The following is an 18,731-nucleotide window of genomic DNA, read 5'->3' as shown; positions in this document are numbered from 1 at the left end:
GGGTTCTTTAAAAACTATATAACTAGCAATGTATACTTGTAAAGTAAAATAGCAAAACTTGCTGGATTGGTGATACCAAGGCCTCAATTTTCCTGGAGCCGTCAGGCGGGGTTTCAGGCGTGCGGGGGGTAAAAAACCCTGCAGAAATAGGGGGTCGCGACCGCCCCCCCCCCCCCCCGATTCCCCACCCCGTCCGACTTTCGCCCCGGTGTTTCAAGGCGACCCAAATCAGTCCCGCCCACAGCAGGCGGGACTGGTCGTCGGGAGCCTAATCAGCAATAATTGGCATCTGTAATCCAATTTTAAGGGGCCCTTGCAATTTTCAGCCTTTCCCCACGTAAACCACGCCTGGTGGGAACACTGCTGATGAAACCTGGCGTGAACAATTCAGCTTGCTTACTTTCAGCTGCAGGTCAATCAGGAATGAAGAGATTTAATCAGACAGCATTTGTAGGCTGCATGACCTTGTTGCTCCAGGCTTGGGGCAACTTGTTCAAGGCTTCGGCACAGCTGTGGAAGGTTGGAGCCTCACACACTTCTCCAGTGAGAGCTCCTGGGAAGCCCCCCTCACCACCCTAACTCAGTGCTTCCTCAACGGAGGCATCTGCCAGAAGCATGGGAGGCCTTTTGTTCCTTCCCTTCTTGGCATTAGAGGATCTCCAACAGCAGAGGAGGCTGCAGCAGATCCAGCAACAACAGCAGCACCAGCAACAGGCTGCGGCTCAGCCACCTGAGGCAGCACAGGCCAGAAGGGGCCAGCGCATGGAAGGCCATCGGTGCAGGAGGAACCCCCCAAACAGGGTCTACAGGCACAGGGTGAGCTACCTCAACATGACTGAGCAGCAGTGCCAAAGGCGGCTCTGACTTTCGCAAGAGGTAGTGACTGACATCTGCGCAATGCTACAGCAAGACCTGGAGCCCAGAGCACCAGGTCGACACTCCTTACTAGTGGCCATCAAATTCACCACCACACAACTTTTATGCCTCAGGCTCCTTCCAGGGATCAGCAGCAGGCATCAGCGGCACCTCCCAGGCGGCTGCACACACTTGCATCAAACAGGTCACCGTTGCCCTCGCGCACAATCACATCCATTTCACCCAGGATCGTGCAAGTGTGAGGGTGCGAGCGATTGGATTAGCTCAGCTGGCAGACTTTCCAAGGGTGCAGGGCGTCATTGACTGCACACGTGGCCCTTAGGGCACCCCATCGCAATCCAGGAGTTTTTGTCAACCACAAGGGCTTCCACTCCCTTAACGTTCAGCTGGTGTGTGACCACAAGGTGATTTTGCATGTTTGTGCCAAGTACCCTGGCAGCTGCCATGACACCCTCATACTGCGCCAGTCTACTGTGCCTCTGCTATTCAGTCCACCAAACGAACTTCATGGATGGCTACTTGGAGACAAGGGATATCCCCTGCAGACTTGGCTAATGACGCCGTTGAGGAGACCAGCCAACGAAGCCGAGGAGCGCTACAACGCCAGCCACATTTCCACCAGATGTATTATTGAGCAAGCTATCGGATTGCTAAAGATGCGCTTCAGATGCCTCGATAGATCAGGTGGAGCCCTACAGTACTCAGCAGCCAGGGTCTCCAAAATCGTCGTGGTATGCTGTGTGCTTCACAACATGGCACAGCATCGTGGCTTGCCGATTCCGCAGGACCAAGAGGCTCCTCACAGAGCTGCCTCGGATGAGGATGATGCCGAGGAGGATGGAAATTATCATCCTGCAGAGGCCGGTCAACCAGCGGCACCAGTGCGCGAGAACATTGCTGGCCGGAATGCAAGGAACGCACTCATCCTGGCCAGATGTGCGTAGCCTGGTACATCAAACACTGTAGCCTCACTGCTTCTTAACTTACCACGGACAGTGGCCCATCCCTGCGCATTTCTACCTATTTGACCAGCTTGCTGACATCTGCAAGTAATCCTAAGGCCTCAATGTGAAATCCCCATTCGCCAAATGACAGACGCCACAACTGCAGCAGTTGCCACCAGATTTTTTATGTACAAGAAACTGATGGCATTAAAACTATATACAAGACTTTTCACTCAAGTGACTACCCCTTGTGATTAGTGGTGCTTTTTCTCTTACGCGTGCTCCTACGTAGTGGTACCCCTGTGGCTTCAGCCGATGTGGAGGCCCCTTGCTCACTTTCCTGCTGCTCCTGTCTTGACACCTCTGGCGGGTGTCCTCTGGGGTGGCGAGCCTGTGAGGGCTCGCCAGCAGTCTGCTGCTCCGCAGGGGTCGAGACTCCGATCTCGCTTGGGTGTGGACTCCGGCGGGGCTCTGACCGAGGGCTCTGAAGTGGCATGGAAGTGTGAGCGCGTGGAGAGAAGCCCCCACTTCCTTGAGGTGTGCCAACAACCTCCCTCTCATGGGTCAGCTCCCCCTCAGCGCCTGCAAGTGGCTGGAGAGCACCTTGCTGCACATCAGGGGGGCCATGGGGACCCGTATCTGCACTGGAAGTCCTGCTCAGAGGGACTTCCATGAAGGTCTGGTTTCGGTGCTCAATAGATGCCCATCGCTCCTCAAGAGATGTCATTCTATTCTGAGCAATCACCATGTTTTCGATACCCTGGCGACTAAGCTCCTCCATGGCCGCAGCCCTCCTCTCCTCGGCCGCAGCCCGCCTTACCACGGAGGTAGCCATCCTTTCCATGGTGATGCTTTCATGCGCCAATGACTCCAATAAGGCTCTGCTCATGCTCGCCATGGACTCCTCCATTCGCTCTACACTCGCAGCGACCCTGGAGACAAAACCTGCCAGAGACTCCTGCATCTGTGCATGGAGATCCATCACCTCCTCTCTTGTGGATGGACCCAGAGGCATAGGGTTGACATGCAGCTGAGCTGAGCTGGCAGAGGCCTGCGCCCTCCAACGAGGACTCTCCACTGCTGTCCCTGCCTCCACAATCTGCTGATGCTCACTTCTGAGCTGTGAAACACCAGGTGACAACACTACTCTATGTCCCGAAGGTCCCACCGAGGTGGGAGTGTCTGCACTGGTGCTGGGTGCGCTTACTTCTGCTGACGCTGCGCCCTCAGAGGCTGGCGCTTCCTCTGAGGAGTCTGGCTGCACAGCCTCTTCCTCCTCGACAGTGGGGACGGGGGCTCTGGATGGTCCTGTGGGGGAGTAAAGGAAAGAGTTAGAGATCTGATGCCAAGGCTACTTGCACATTGGATTTGGCAGATGCTTATAAGTCCAAATGATGTAGCTTCAGAATCATATCAGCGACTTATGCTATGTCAATGAGAGAGATGGAAAACTATTCTGTCACCAGCTTGCGGGCTTGCTCCAGTCTCTCCTTCCCCAGCTTCCGCAGCCACGACAATCTCCATCACTCCTTCCTCCCAGGGGGTCAGGTGGGCTATTGAGGGTGGGCCTCCTCCAGTCCTGGCTCGCTCTCTCCTGTTGCGAGCTCTCTTTGCCTGCAATGAGGGAGACAAGTGGAGTTTGAGTGAGAGTGCAGGAGTGAGTGCAGAGATTGCATAGCATAGATACTTAGAAGGAGACAAAGATCGTGTGAGGCTGCAAGACCAAGGGCCCTCCCCGTGTGTTGTCAGTTGTGTTCCAAGCATCAGAGTGAGAGGCTGCATGGTGGAATAGTTATGTGAATGTGAGCATAGAGAGAGAGGGAATGGGTAAGGGTGCACGGATGTGACTGAAGTGGGACGTGGAGGAAGAGAGTGCTGAAGCGGAGTGCTGTTGGGGAAAGACAATTGGGGGGGGGGGGGGATCAGGTTGAGGGTGGTGGAAACTTCATACTTACTTTTCTTGTACGGTGAAGGTCATGGAATCACTTCCTGCACTGCATCCAGGTCCGTCGGGTGACTCCCTGAGAGTTCACCTCTGCAGCCACCTCCATCCAAGCAGCACTGGTCTCTTTGGGAGGCCTCTTCTTCCCTGAGCTAGGGAAGAGGACCTCCCTGTGGGCCCTAACCCCATCCACCAATGTCTGCAGTGAGGTCTCATCAAATTTGGCGGCAGCTCGGGCTCTGCCGCTGGCAGCAGCTGGTGCAGGCTCCTCTGCCATTCTGTACGACTGGTTGGGAAGCCTGCAGAGGTTGAAAAGCTTGCTGGAGACTTTAAAAGCACCACGAATGATGACATCATACTGTGGGGCTTTCTGAAAATGGACAACTAGCAAGGGTGCCCACACGCTGGAAATTAATTGGCCAATTGAGGGAAAATTGCATGCAGCTGGCTGACCCATTTAGATTCGTGTCGGAACCCGACATTCCCCGCACCTGCGGGAAAATCGCCCCCCCAAGTTTTCCAAATGGAGACCCCAATATTTAGTTTTTTCCCCCGTCAATCTTCTTCCCTCCACACACTCTGCTGACAGCACTGCCTCCTTGCTGGGGTTCCATCTGCTGGTGCCCTCCGCTATCTCACCAATATGGCCATTTAAATGTTAAAAAGCTTTCCTGGTATATATGGCTCATCTGCTTACTACTTGAACCAGGCATGCAGAGCTCCAATTGGATTGTTATGCCAAGGGTTGGGGCTTCATGGCTCAATTTGTAGCTTGGTTCAAATGTCTGAAACATTTTTAACTGGAGGTCATACGTTAGTATTCAGAGAGATGGGCACACCAAGACATTCTTCCCCTCACCTTCCCTCCCATACTAGCAATAATGCAGATAATGGGGGGGGGGGGGGGGGTCATGAAGAGTCATCAAATTCCAGTACAAACAAAATCTAGGCATTCACATCCATATGAGAGAGAAATACAGATCTTCATACTGGTATTTTATTAAAGCATTCACTTGGGGAAAAATACTTCTGATTATACTGAAATAATAGGAAACAAGATGGTTTCAGTCATTTGCATTCACAAGGCCTGAAGCTAAAAGGTCAAAGATATTAGAATACTGCATAACAGATGTCACTTTTGTCACCCAGAGGCAAAATATTTCAGGCTATTGCCAGCAACTGAGTTATTTTTTCATTAACTTTAGGTTATGGTGAATTGCCTGCAGCAAGATCATGCTGCTATTCACTATTATTCATGTCTTAGAAACAACAGAATATAAATACTGATGGCAACAAGAGACAAAGCCCAAAAACTGATATTTCTATGCATCACAATACATGTCAGCATGAAATACTGTACACATTTATTGAAAAGAATCATGTGACTATAGAGAGTCAGATTCTGAGCATGTATATATTATATAAATACATTTTGCACAAGAAGGTTCTATTGTACACAATATTTAAGTAAAGCTGACTGAATAACATAAAAGCAATGAAGTTATGAGAGCCAATAGCAAGCCCGAATTGCATTCAACAGAATGTTTTCTGTTTCTACTATGTCTCCTACTGAGTTATTGGTGTACATGTACAGTATCCTGCAAGCTGCACATTGTTCCCCAACAAGGAGGAGGTCAGACCTCGGTCACCAATACGCAAACCAATTGCTAGTAGGCAAGTGCTTGGGATGTTAAAGACGCTATATAAATGCAAGTTTCAAGTGAACTAATAAAAGGCAAATTTAAGACTAGTTCTTTTTGAGCAAAGAGTGATCAATACATAGAATGGACTTTTAGGTAATGTATTAGAAGCAAAAATTCTGCAATTGTTTAAGAAACAGCTGATGCTGCAATGGGGAATGTTAGATACTTTCTGGTCAGTAACAAGTTGGGCCAAATTGCCTTCCTCACCCATAGTTATCTTGTGAACTCTTGTCTAATTTCTGAGCCTGTGAATCATGAATAATAGCAGCTTCCTGAAAAGTAAATGGTGTAGATTTTATTCTTGACATGCCTTTGTAGAGTTAGCAAAGTAGCTTATTTACTTTTTTATTTAAATGACTGGAATCTCCTGCTTCACCGCTGCGAGAAGGGGTTGCTGCCTCGTGTTGATTCATATCGGTCAGATTACAGGTCGGCACGCGGTCACCGTCAGCCTGGGTACCATGGGCTGTTTCACCTTGCTGGTAAAACTCGTTAGGTAACCAGTGAGTGGGTCCATGTGGAAGGAGAGAGCTAGTTTGAAGATTGTTTTGTAAACCAAGTCATATATATTTAGAAGGATAAAGTCATATATATTTAGGATATTTTTAGAACATTTTTAGAACCTGATATATGGATTTTGGAATAGAAACATTTAACTTGAATCCTTTCTAATATCCTATTACTGTACAAACCTGCAACCCTCCAGTTTCTCTTCCAATTCAGCTTCTTCTTCACTGTCACTGTCCTTATTCCTCAGAGTATAAACAGACATGCTTGGGTGTTCAATCAGTAGGTTTTCCAGAGGATCGATTTCCAACTTCACCACCGGATATTGGACTGTGATGAAAAAAAGACATTTGGGATTAACTATTTAGCAATCATGGAAGGAAAATGTATCCTTTCTTTAGTGTATTCTCTATTGTCCACTGATTTCTACTCATCGCCTTCTTGAACCCATTAGTTCCAACAGGTGTACCTAACTGAATAATAAATGGGCAACAATATCCCAAGTTCATGGGCTGACCAACTGGATATCATATTGATCAGAGGTCTGCTGTATTTAAAAAAAAAAGACACAAAAGTCAAACCAAGAAAAAAAGCACATGCTGTGCTCCCCAATGGCTTAGCTATTAGCTATGATGGCTTATCTGGTTAATGAGTCAAACAAATAAATAAGGTTCCAGATTGGGTTCGCAATTGTTGCTGAGTTAGCTGATCTCAGCAGGAATGCAACAACACTTGCATTTCTATCGCACTCATGCAAAGGAAGAACTCTCAAGTGTTTCCATTAAGGGGCAAAAACAGCAAATATTGAACGGGTGGGGTGGGGTGGTGGTGGAAAAGGAAAAAATATTGAGAGTCAGGGTGGAGGATCAAAGGCAGTCAAAGGGAAGCTTTTCATTTTTTGAAAGCCAGGAAAGAGAGAAGGAGCATCACCAATAGTGGGGCAGAGGGCGCAGGTGATGGGGCGAAGCCTAGTATTAGGAGAAGAACATGTGTGCAAAAAATGACCATTAAGGTATTAACATACAAAAAGGCAGCCCATGAAGATTGCCTGATCAAGCCCATGGAGGAAGTTGAAAGTGAGAATGAGACTTTTGAATTCAAACTCGTTGGGGCTTGGGGAACTCGATGGTGCAGAGTAAGGACCTAGCCTCCTGTCCATTAGGGAGTGATCCCTGCTGCAAGTGCACTTGTGTGGAGAAGATGACAGCATCAACCTTGGCTGTGGTGCCCTTCCATACCTCGCAGTTAAATATCCTGCTGACACTCACGGTCTAGCTTCATATGTGTATGGTAACTTGGCGGCAGAGGGCAACTAGAGCAAAACCATATCCCAGCAAGCGTTAATGCCTTCAGTAGGGGAGTGAACTGGTGGGGAGAAAACAAAGGAGTGGGAAAATAAATGCTGTGAGAATTAGTGTTTTAGCAGCAACCACCAACTATGATTAGATTACAAGAACTATTGAATATTAATATGATCCTTCTCCTACTGGCCTGTTTGCATTCGTATCGCACGGTTTTTGGTGTAGTCTATAATGATGGCCTATTTGTTTAATAGTTTCAGCCGCTACCTTGTGACAACAGGTTAATTTGTAAAGATCATTGCGGATTCATTCGATTTCATTAAGTTGCTGGATTTTCGGGGAAATCGTGCTGTTTCACGAAGCTGCTGTGAATTTAAAGCCAAAATCCACAATGCTCTTGCATGGATAGCACATGAAACAAATTGCAGTTGTATGACCTTACTGTTTGGAGGTAACAGGTCATAATATAAATCCATCTGAATGACTGTATATCAGAGTGCCATATTGTACAAAATCATTTCAAATCCATTGAAAATAATAATTAAATGCTTAGTGGAATCAAAGTTTGCATAAAATATTACATTGGAGCCAGCAGTCAATTTTAGTTGAGAATATTTAATCTGGTTCTATTCAAATACGGTTCTGGGAACCTCACTAGCCATAATCTAGGCTCAATTCAATCATAAAAGGACTGAACAGCCAACTCTGTTCAGTACTGATGCCAAGTCCTGTATTTGGGGTGAACATTTCAGATGTTGCCAGTTTGTCCAAAAGTCTGGGCTTCTGACACTATCTTGTAGATGCGTCAATGCAGTAACTATTCTAGTCCACTGGATAAAAATGGATTTTATAAGTTTTATTCGGGAGCTCTGCTTATATTGAAACTGCTGTTGAATCCAGTGACAAGCTATAACAGTGTTGTATGTATCTTCATATCCCTCCCCATTTCAAACCATATCACTAATGGAACTTCAATTATTTTATACCATCTCTACTCTACAAAAGAAAAAAGTTATCTTATATCAAATGATAAACAAAGCATTTCGGGGACTCATGATTGTTCGCCATTATTTGTTGACATCTGCTGCATCCAATTGTTCTGTGATTATCTATGTTCTATTAAACCGTACCCAAGACCTGATCTATAAATCTTTCACATCAATCTAGGTGTAGAGAAAGGATCTGAAGATCAGGCCCTACCTTGGATATCCACAATAATCCAGTCATCTTCCTCATTCTCAAATAGAATGTTAAGGGCACTGTTTTCTTTGCTGTCTTCTTCATCTGTCTCACCCAGGAAAAAATTGGTGAGTTTTCCAAGCATGTTGGACTGATATATGCAAAGCTTGGTCTGAGCGCGATACTTCCAAAGGGCTTCAATATTGGGTGCTGTTCCCTTTATCCTATTAATAAATGCAATCTGTGCTTTAGAAAATCATTGCAGTATATTGTAATTTAGATTACATATGTACATTGGAACATGCAAATAATTCACAATAGTGACAGGTAAATGTCATTGAATTTAACCCATATTTCACTTCTGGCAGTGCCATGTTATCCAACATGAAAATTTGTGACCTTTTAACAGACATTCTGAATAATTTGGACTGAAATCTCCAATCCAACTACATAGATCACTTTTAAAAAGCAGCAGCTTTCAGTGACAATCATCAGAAGAGATCCTTCATGGGTCAATATCCTACCTTGCAACAACTCGCATTTATAATAGTGCCATTAACATAGTACAACCTCCCAAGGCACTTCACAGGAGCATTAACAAAGTTTGACACGGAGCCACATAAGGAGATATTAGGACAGGTGACCAAAAGCTTGATCAAAGAGTTAGGTTTTAAAAGGAGGATCTTAAAAGGAGGAGAAGGAGGATCTTAAAAGGAGAGAGGGGTAGAAAGTTGGAGTGGTTTAGGAGGGACTTGCAGATCTTAGGGCCAAGTCAGCTGGAGGTGCAACGATGAAAATTGGGGATACGCAAGAGGCCAGAATTGGAGGAGTGCAGAGATATATACCCTTCTGGCGACACGCCACCATTGGACATAATCCGCTCACGGCGGCACAGACAGTTTACGCAGGCACACTGCCGGCAGCAGCCGCCCCCAGCCGTGGGCCCTTTCCTCCGGCAACTTGTTTCCCGTAGGAACAGGCTGCTGGGAGCACTTCCTGTCTGGGGAGTATTTAAGTGGTTGCGCGGGCTTTTTAACTTCGCTTGTTTTGCCATGATGTAAATTAAAGCAGTTGTGTTCCATCAACTCTGGTCTCGACTCCCACGTTTGCCGCGGTATCTCAACACTGGTGACCCCGATGCTCAGGACGAATCCTAAGCTAGCATGGCGGATACAAACGCAGTCACGGTTAAACTACCGGACTTTTGGGAGAACCTGGCCGAGGCCTGGTTCGTTCAAGCAGAGTCCAGATTCCGGCTGAGAAGCATTACAGTCGACGCCACGAAGTACGACTACCTCGTTGCCTCTCTCACCTGCGCCACAGTCCCCAAGGTTTGGGCAGCGCTGCAGGATCCACCAGAGGAAGGCAAATACGAACATCTGAAGGCCGCGCTCCTTAAAAAATTTCAGGCGTCCTCCTACCAGCACAACTGCCAACTCCTCGACCTCCCAGGCCTTGGTGACGCTTCACCATCAGACCTGCTTTCCCACATGCTGTCCCTCTCGGACGACAAAAAACCCGGCGCCCTCTTTCGCACGCTTTTCATTCGGCAGCTCCCCGCCAGCATCCGCCCGCTCATTGTGGAGTCTGGCTCCATGGACCTGAATGAGATAGCCAAAAAGGCCGACCGGCTGCTCTCCGCGCAGACCGCCCGCGACGTCGCACCCGACCTCACGGCAACGACCACGCGGTCCCCCCGGCCCACTAGGCCCGACCGCCCTTCCACTCCGGGTCACTGCTACTACCACACCCGTTTTGGCACTAGGGTCCAACACTGCACGCCGCCGTGCACTTTCAAACCCCCCCCGCCCCGCACCGGCCCCCACGATGGCCGCGGGGCAAAAGGGGCCCCTACTGTACGTCACCGACGACAGCACCAACCGCCGATTTCTGTGCGACACAGGAGCCCAGCACAGCATCACCCCCGCCCTCGAAATCCAACATGGCGCACGGGGTATCACGCTGGCTGCAGCCAATGGCTCTGACATCCGCACATACGGCACCCGCATGGTCACGCTCGACCTCGCAGGCCGCCACTACCGCTGGGAGTTTCTCACAGCCAAGGTCCTAAGCCCACTCATCGGCGCCAACTTCCTATGCGCCCACGGCCTCCTTGTCGACATTCCGAGGCACCGCCTCGTCGACATCAACACTATGGCCCCCATCCCTGGTGCATTCACCCCGGCCCGTTCGGCCGGCCCGACGACCTACCGCCTCGCCAGAGCCACGGACAACTACTCGGCACTACTAGCCCAGTTTCCCGCCCTCACTAACCCGACCTTTTAGGACAAAGCCGCCAAACACGGTGTGGAGCACTATATCCCCACCACCGGCCCCCCAGTCTCTGCCCACGCCCGCAGACTCGACCCGGCCAAGCTGGAAATCGCGCGGGCAGAGTTCACCACCATGGAGCAACTCGGCATCATCCGCCGCTCCAGCAGCCCTTGGGCCTTGCCCCTCCACATCGCCCCCAAGCCCGGCGGAGGCTGGCACCCCTGCGGGGACTACCGCCGCCTCAACGACGCCACCACCCCCGACCGATACCCGGTGCCGCACATCCAGGACTTCTCGGCCCGACTGGCTGGACGAACCATCTTCTCCAAGGTCGACCTGGTGCGCGGTTACCAAGTCCCCGTACACTCCGCGAACATCCCCAAAACGGCAGTCATCACCCCATTCGGAGTTCCTGAGGATGCCTTTTGGCCTCAAGAATGCAGCCCAGGCTTTCCAGCGCCTTATGGACTCAGTCCTCCGGGACCTGAACTTCCTATTCGTCTATTTAGACGACATTCTCGTGGCCAGCTCCTCCAAACAGGAGCACCTCGAACACCTTCGCATCCTGTTCGCGCACCTAGCCCAACACGGGCTCATCCTCAGCCCGGCGAAGTGCCAATTCGGCCTAGCCGAGATCGACTTTCTCGGCCACCACATCACCCCTGCTGGGGCCGTCCCCCTGCCCAACAAGGTGCAGGCCATCCAGCAATTCCCCCACCCCAAAACCATCAAGGGCCTCCAGGAGTTCCTCGGGATGGTGAACTTCTACAACAGGTTCATCCCCAGAGCTGCAGCTCTCATGAAGCCCCTATACGACTCCCTCTGAGGTAAATCCGGCAAGATGGCCATAGCCTGGACCGCTGACACGTCAGCCGCCTTCGACGCCACCAAAAACGCGCTCGCCGACGCCACCCTGCTCGCGCACCCGAGGGCCGATGCCCGGGTCGCGCTCACCACCGACGCCTCCGACCATGCCGTCGGAGCCGTGTTCGAGCAGTGGGTCAAGGGCGCGTGGCAGCCACTTGCCTTCTACAGCCGCCAACTGCGCCCCCCAGAGGTCAAATACTCTACTTTCGACCGCGAGCTCCTCGTGCTGCACCTGTCGGTCCGCCATTTCAGGTTCCTCCTGGAGGGCCGCCCCTTTACCGCGTACGTGGACCACAAGCCGCTCACATACGCGATGGCCAAGAACACCGACCCCTGGTCCGCTAGGCAGCAACGCCAGCTCGCGGCCATGTCAGAGTTTACTACGGACATCCAGCACGTCTCCGGTAGAGACAACGTTGTCGCCGACTGCCTTTCCCGTCCCGCCATCTGCGTGAATCACCTAGCGGTCGACTACGCGCAACTAGCAGCAGCCCAGCTCACAGACCCAGACCTCCTCTCGGCGGCTACCAGCCTGCCAGGGCTACGCCTAGCCAAGGTCGCGCACGGGCCCGAAGCCACGGCAGTCACTTGCGACGTCTCACTCGGCCAACCCAGGCCAGTTGTCCCTGCAACCTGGTGCCGCCGCATCTTCAACGCGCTCCACGGGCTCTTCCATCCGGGTTCCCGCGCATCCGTCAAACTCCTCTCCCAGCGCTTCGTCTGGCGCAGCCTCAGCAAAGATGTTTGGACTTGGGCCAACTCCTGCCAACGGGCTAAGGTGCAGCGGCACACAAAAGCACCCCTGGGAGACTTCGAAGTAGCCAGCCGCCGCTTCGACCACGTACACGTCGACATCGTCGGTCCTCTGCCGCCATCGCAAGGCCAAACTTATCTTCTCACGCTGGTCGACCGCTACACACGCTGGCCTGAGGCAGTGCCGCTGACCACCACCACAGCCGACATCGCTAGGGCGTTCGTTAACACCTGGGTCGCGAGGTTTGGCATACCGGCCGACATAACCTCTGACAGAGGCGCCCAGTTCACCTCCGAACTCTGGACGGCCACAGCACGCAACCTCGGGGTGACGCTCCACTGAACCACGGCGTACCACCTGATGTGCCTCAATAAGTTCCGAGACTCGATGTTAGCGAAACAAAACAAGGCTTTTATTAAATTAGAAAGTAACACGTAAAAGAGAGAGATGTCTTCCTTCTGGAGGCTGAGGCCAGACTGAGCCAGCTTACAAAAGGGGCCAGGTATGGGCGGAGCCCTACACACAGCACATTCCAGCACATTCCAATACATAATACAATGAGGACTGGGGGAAGGGAAATGACACTGAAACCGACCACAGTCACAGGCAGTGATGAATGGAATATATTTCATCACATTCACCCCTTCTATAGATTTAGTCTGTTCGGGGGTTTGATAGTCCTCTGCGACCGACGTGGTGCCGCGGGTGTCGGCTGGGTGTCCCTGGTAGCCTCCTGGGTCTCTGCCGGGGGTGCCGCCAGGGTTGTTGAAGGGGTAGTTGGTGGGGGTGCCGTTGGTCGATGTTCTTCCGGGGGTGATGAAAGAGTAGTGGGTGGGTAAGAATTGCTGTGATCGTTGTCGCTGCTATTGCCGTGGTTGTTGTCGATGCCGGCTGGGGCGACGTCTTTTATGGACACGGTGTCCTCCCTTCCGTCGGCGTGCCGGACATATGCGTATTGGGGGTTGGCGTGGAGTAGGTGTACTGGCTCCACGAGAGGGTCCGTCTTGTGGCCCCTCACATGCCTTCGCACGAGTACCGGACCTGGGGTGGAGAGCCATGACGGCATGGATACACCCGAGGTGGATTTCCGGGGAAAGACAAACATACGTTCATGAGGCGTGGCATTAGTGGCCGTACACAATAGCGACCGTATCGAATGGAGCACATCCGAGAGGACTTCCTGCCAGCGGGAGATAGGGAGGCCCTTGGTCCTTAGAGCTAGAGTGACTGCTTTCCACACTGTCCCGTTCTCTCGCTCCACCTGGCCGTTACCCCGGGGGTTGTAGCTGGTGGTATGGCTCGTGGCGATCCCCTTGGACAGCATGTACTGGCGTAGCTCTTCACTCATGAAGGACGCCCCCCTATCCGTATGGATGTAGCTCGGCATACCGAACAGGCAGAACAGGCTGTTGAGGCATTTAATGACCGTGGCGCTGGTCATGTCTGGGCAGGGGAAAGCGAATGGGAACCGGGAGTATTCGTCCACAATGTTCAGGAAGTAAACATTGCGGTCGACGGACGGGAGGGGGCCCTTGAAATCTAAGCTGAGCCGCTCAAAGGGCCGTGTAGCTTTGATTAAGTGGGCTCTATCTGGGCGGTAGAACCGAGGCTTGCACTCAGCGCAAGTGCGGCAGTTCCTGGTCAGAGACCGAACTTCCTCAATCGAGTAGGGTAAGTTACGGGACTTTATGAAGTGGAACAGCCGCGTGACCCCTGGGTGGCAGAGGTCGTTGTGGAGGGTCTGTTGCCGATCCCCGGTGGCGCTGGCACACATCCCTCGTGAGAGGGCGTCAGGGGATTCGTTAAGGGCCCCTGGCCGGTAAATGATGTCGTACTCGAAGGTGGAGAACTCGATCCGCCACCTAAGAATCTTATCATTTTTAATCTTCCTCCTCCGTTTATTGTTGAACATAAACGCTACCGACCGCTGATCGGTAAGTAGGGTGAAGCGTTTGCCGGCTAGGTAGTGGCGCCAGTGGCGCACTGCCTCCACGATGGCTTGGGCCTCCTTTTCCACGGAGGAGTGTCTGATCTCGGGGCCTTGGAGGGTCCTCGAGAAGAAAGCTACGGGCCGCCCCGCCTGGTTGAGGGTGGCCGCCAAGGCGAAGTCAGACGCATCACTTTCCACTTGAAATGGAGTGTTCTCGTCCACTGCCTGTAGCGTGGCCCGCTCAATATCCTGCTTAATGCTTTTGAAGGCGGCGTGGGCCTCAGCAGAGAGCGGAAGAGAGGATGCTTTCAAGAGGGGGCGGGCTTTGTCGGAGTAGTTGGGGACCCATTGGGAATAATAAGAAAATAACCCCAGGCACCTTTTCAGGGCTTTGGGAGTGTTGGGCAGGGGCAGCTCCCGTAGGGGGCGCAATCGGTCGGGGTCTGGTCCGATTTCCCCATTCTCCACCACGCTGCCTAGTATGCAGAGGCGCGTGGTGTTGAAAACGCACTTGTCCTCGTTGTAGGTGAGGTTGAGTTTTTGTGCGGTTTCCAGGAACCTCTCGAGGTTTGAGTCGTGATCCTGCTGATTGTGGCCGCAGATGGTGACGTTGTCGAGGTAGGGGAAGGTTGCCTGCAAGTGGTGGTCATCGACCATGCGGTCCATCTCCCTCTGAAAGACCGAGACCCCATTCGTCACCCCAAAGGGGACTCTGAGGAATTGGTAGAGGCGTCCGTTCGCCTCGAAGGCGGTGTACGGGCGGTCCTCTGGTCTGATAGGGAGCTGGTGGTACGCTGACTTGAGGTCGATGGTGGAGAACACCCGGTATTGGGCGATTTGGTTCACCATTTCTGATATGCGGGGTAGCGGGTAGGCGTCTAGTTGGGTGTACCTGTTGATCGTTTGACTATAGTTGATCACCATCCGTTTCTTCTCGCTACCCCTTACCACTACCACTTGGGCGCGCCACGGGCTGTTGCTGCGTTCAATAATGCGCTCTTTCAGGAGCCTGTCTACCTCGGTCGCGATAAACCGCCTGTCCTCCCAGCTGTACCTCCTGCTTTTGGTCGCTATTGGCCGGCAGTTACGGGTAAGGTTCGCGAATAGCGAAGGTGGCTTTACCTTCAGGGTAGCCAGACCGCACACTGTGAGGGGCGGCTGGGACCCACCGTACTTGAGCGTGATGCTTTGGTGGTTGCACTGGAAATCCAGGCCCAAGATCACGCTCGCACATAGGTTCTTCATGATTAACACTTTAAAATTATCGTATACAGTTCCGTTAACGCCCAATTGTACCGTGCAGTAACCCAGAATGGTCGATGTCTGGGTTTTATCAGCCATAGAGATGGTACCCTGAGTAGGGACCACCTTTAGGGAGAGTTGCTGTGCCAGTTCAGGGTGGATAAAACTCTCCGTGCTTCCACTGTCAATTAAGCATTTAACCCGGCACCCGTTTACCTCGATGTCCACCATTGATTTGGATAGCGGGTGCGGCCTGGTCTGGTCCACTGTGACCGATGCCACTGTAGGGCCCTGATCGATACAAGATGGCGTCCAAGATGGCCGCTCCCACGGCGGTTGTGGGTTTTCCGGCGGTTGGTTTTCCGGCGGGGTTCCCTCTGCACACCTTCCCGAAGTGCCCCTTCTTACCGCACTTAAAGCAGGTGGTGCCTTTCGCCGGGCACAGGTTTCTGGTGTGCTTTGGCTGCCCGCAGAAGTAGCAGTTGGGTCCCTGACGCGTCGCAGCTGTCGTAGGGCTTCTGGGGGGAGAGCTGGGCCCTGCCGGTGTCGGGCTGCCGGGCGGGGAAGATGCCTTCCAAGATGGCGGCGCCCTCGGTGCGCACGTGGCGGCGTGGATGGCGCGGGCTGAAGAGTAGGCGTCCGAGTTTCTCTGGGCCACATCCAGGGACCGCGCGGTGTCCGCAGCCTGTTTCAGGTCCAACCCCGTTTTTTCCAGCAGTCTTTGCCGGATGTAAGTGGAGCTGAGGCCTGTGATAAAGGCATCGCAAACAAGCTCGTCGGTGTACACTGCGGCTTTTACATCTCGGCACTTAGTCTTTGCCAAGCATTTTCAGGATGCTTAGGAACTCCTCCACCGATTCCCCAGGTCGCTGTGCGCGAGTAGAGAGTAGATGCCTAGCATACACCTCATTCGTAGGCTGCTGGTAATGCGCCTTTAAGATGTCGCAGGCGGCCAGGTACGTATCGGCGTCTTGGATGAGGGGGTAAACCCGGTGGCTTACCCAATTCCGCAGAATTCCGAGTCTCATCCTCGCAGCGTCCGTAGCGTCTTTGACGGCTGCGGAATTGTCCAGGAAGAATTCCATACACTCAAACCAGTGTCCGAAGCGTGCTGATGCGTCCGGAGCATGTTGATCCAAATCCAAACGTTCGGGTTTCAGGAGTTGGTCCATAGTGTTGAAAAATAATTTAATAAAATTGATGTGCCTCAATAAGTTCCGAGACTCGATGTTAGCGAAACAAAACAAGGCTTTTATTAAATTAGAAAGTAACACGTAAAAGAGAGAAATGTCTTCCTTCTGGAGGCTGAGGCCAGACTGAGCCAGCTTACAAAAGGGGCCAGGTATGGGCAGAGCCCTACACACAGCACATTCCAGCACATTCCAATACATAATACAATGAGGACTGGGGGAAGGGAAATGACACTGAAACCGACCACAGTCACAGGCAGTGATGAATGGAATATATTTCATCACACCACCCGCAGGCCAACGGGCTGTGTGAACGCTTCCACAGGTCACTCAAGGCCTCACTCCGCGCCAGCCTGCAGGACAGTACCTGGACTGACCGCCTACTGTGGGTGCTACTAGGCCTACGCACCGCGGTCAAGGAAGACCTCCAGTCCTCAGCAGTGGAGTTAGTCTACGGACAACCGCTGCGCGTACCAGGCGAATTCCTCCCGGAGGCTACCATGCCTTGGTCGGCCGAACAGCAGCGGCTCAACTCTTTCTCTTCCGCTCAACAGTTCGCCCCACTTCCGGTTAACCGACACGGCAAACACGCACCTCACGTCCCGCCAAACTTACAGCAGGCACGCTTCGTCTTTGTGCGACACGACGCACACCGCAGACCCCTGCAACCCCCGTACGACGGACCGTACGAGGTACTACAAACCGGGGACAAGGTCTTCAAGCTGCGACTCAGTGACAGGGTCGAAACGGTCTCCATCGACCAACTCAAACCAGCACACACAGAACCAGGGGAACAGGTCCCCGTGGCCCGACCTCCAACTAGAGGCCGTCCCGCCAGCAAGCCAGCACAGCCGGCGGTGAACTGCCCGGCCCCACCAACTAGACCGGCGGCCACTCAGCCGCTCCGGCAGAACCATTAGACCACCGTCACGACTCGTCCACTCCTCCTAAGCGGATTTTGGGGGAGCTCTGTGGCTACACGCCACCATTGGACATAATCTGCTCACGGCGGCACGGACAGTTTATGCAGGCGCACTGCCGGCAGCAGCCGCCCCCAGCCGTGGGCCCTTTCCTCCGGCAACTTGTTTCCCGTAGGGACAGGCTGCCGGGAGCACTTCCTGTCTGGGGAGTATTTAAGTGGTTGCGCGGGCTTTTTAACTTCACTTGTTTTGCCATGATGTAAATTAAAGCAGTTGTGTTCCATCAACTCTGGTCTTGACTCCCACGTTTGCCGCGGTATCTCAACACCCTACCTAAAACTATGTTGGTAGTACCATCACCACAAGAACCACAGTGGTTCAAGAAAAAGGCCCACCATCGCCTTCTTAGGGCAACTAGGAATGGGCAATAAATGTGGCCTTTCCAGATTCGCCCACATCATGAGAAAAAAAAATGGGAATATTGCCCACAACTAGCCTATAGATTATTGTCCAACAACACAGCAATACATTAAAAGGAAAGTTTTCCAATTGTGTGCACTTGTCGTGTTACATGTATGCCTTGTGCAGAGATTGGGGGAGGGGTGAAGAAAAAAAATTGCAGAAATATGCTTTGTGTTTACTGTGGGTGATTGAGCTGCCCATTTTTTAAAAAATGGCTGCACTATGCCGATTGCAGCAAGCTTATGCTGTCCCCACATGCAGATCATTAAGGGTGTGCAAATGATGGCCCGGATTTTGCGGCCAGCGGTGAAGGTAACAGACTGTTCACGGGATTTTGAGTAGCAGTTTACGGTTCCTGGAGATTATTTTCAGCATGGCGCCCTCTACAGGGGATCTGTGGTATGCGAGTAGGGAAAGCAACAGTGTCTCTGCAACCCTCAGACACGCAAAATCTAAACCAGGAAGTATAAATTAGAATATTTTATGTAAAATCATGTACAGAAAGCAAAATAGAGGGGGAAAGAAAGATGGGATTGAGTAGAAAAGATTAAATCCCCAATAATTAAATTCTACAGGAATGAGACTCTACACTTGTAAAATTAAATTCAGTGCCAGGAGAAATTGTTTGGCAGTAATTAAG

The 18,731-nt window shown here is 51.8% G+C and overlaps 1 protein-coding gene across 3 annotated transcripts in view; it reads right to left on the bottom strand.

The window, feature by feature from the left end:
- LOC147116521 (tumor protein p53-inducible nuclear protein 1) overlaps positions 1-18,731 on the bottom strand; it is a 43,412-nt gene that overhangs the window by 6,751 nt on the left and 17,930 nt on the right. Inside the window, exons 2-4 of one of the 3 annotated variants that reach the window (XM_085991544.1) lie at positions 8,474-8,676; positions 6,158-6,302; positions 5,673-5,737 (exon numbers count right to left, since the gene is read on the bottom strand). In XM_085991544.1, the coding sequence (XP_085847670.1) occupies positions 5,698-5,737; positions 6,158-6,302; positions 8,474-8,676 (388 nt within the window). In that variant the 3' untranslated portion in view covers positions 5,673-5,697. Of the gene's footprint in view, positions 1-5,672; positions 5,738-5,770; positions 5,997-6,157; positions 6,303-8,473; positions 8,677-18,731 lie in introns of those variants that run through there. The other 2 variants (XM_085991542.1, XM_085991543.1) reach the window with 2 other exon arrangements.

This window comes from Somniosus microcephalus, chromosome 6 (assembly GCF_052327205.1).
Source record: "Somniosus microcephalus isolate GS21.2 chromosome 6, FLI_Smic_1.0, whole genome shotgun sequence".
Taxonomy (NCBI): domain Eukaryota; kingdom Metazoa; phylum Chordata; class Chondrichthyes; order Squaliformes; family Somniosidae; genus Somniosus; species Somniosus microcephalus.
The sequence above is the reverse complement of the archived record's forward strand: the minus strand, read 5'-3'. Positions and strand labels throughout refer to the sequence as shown.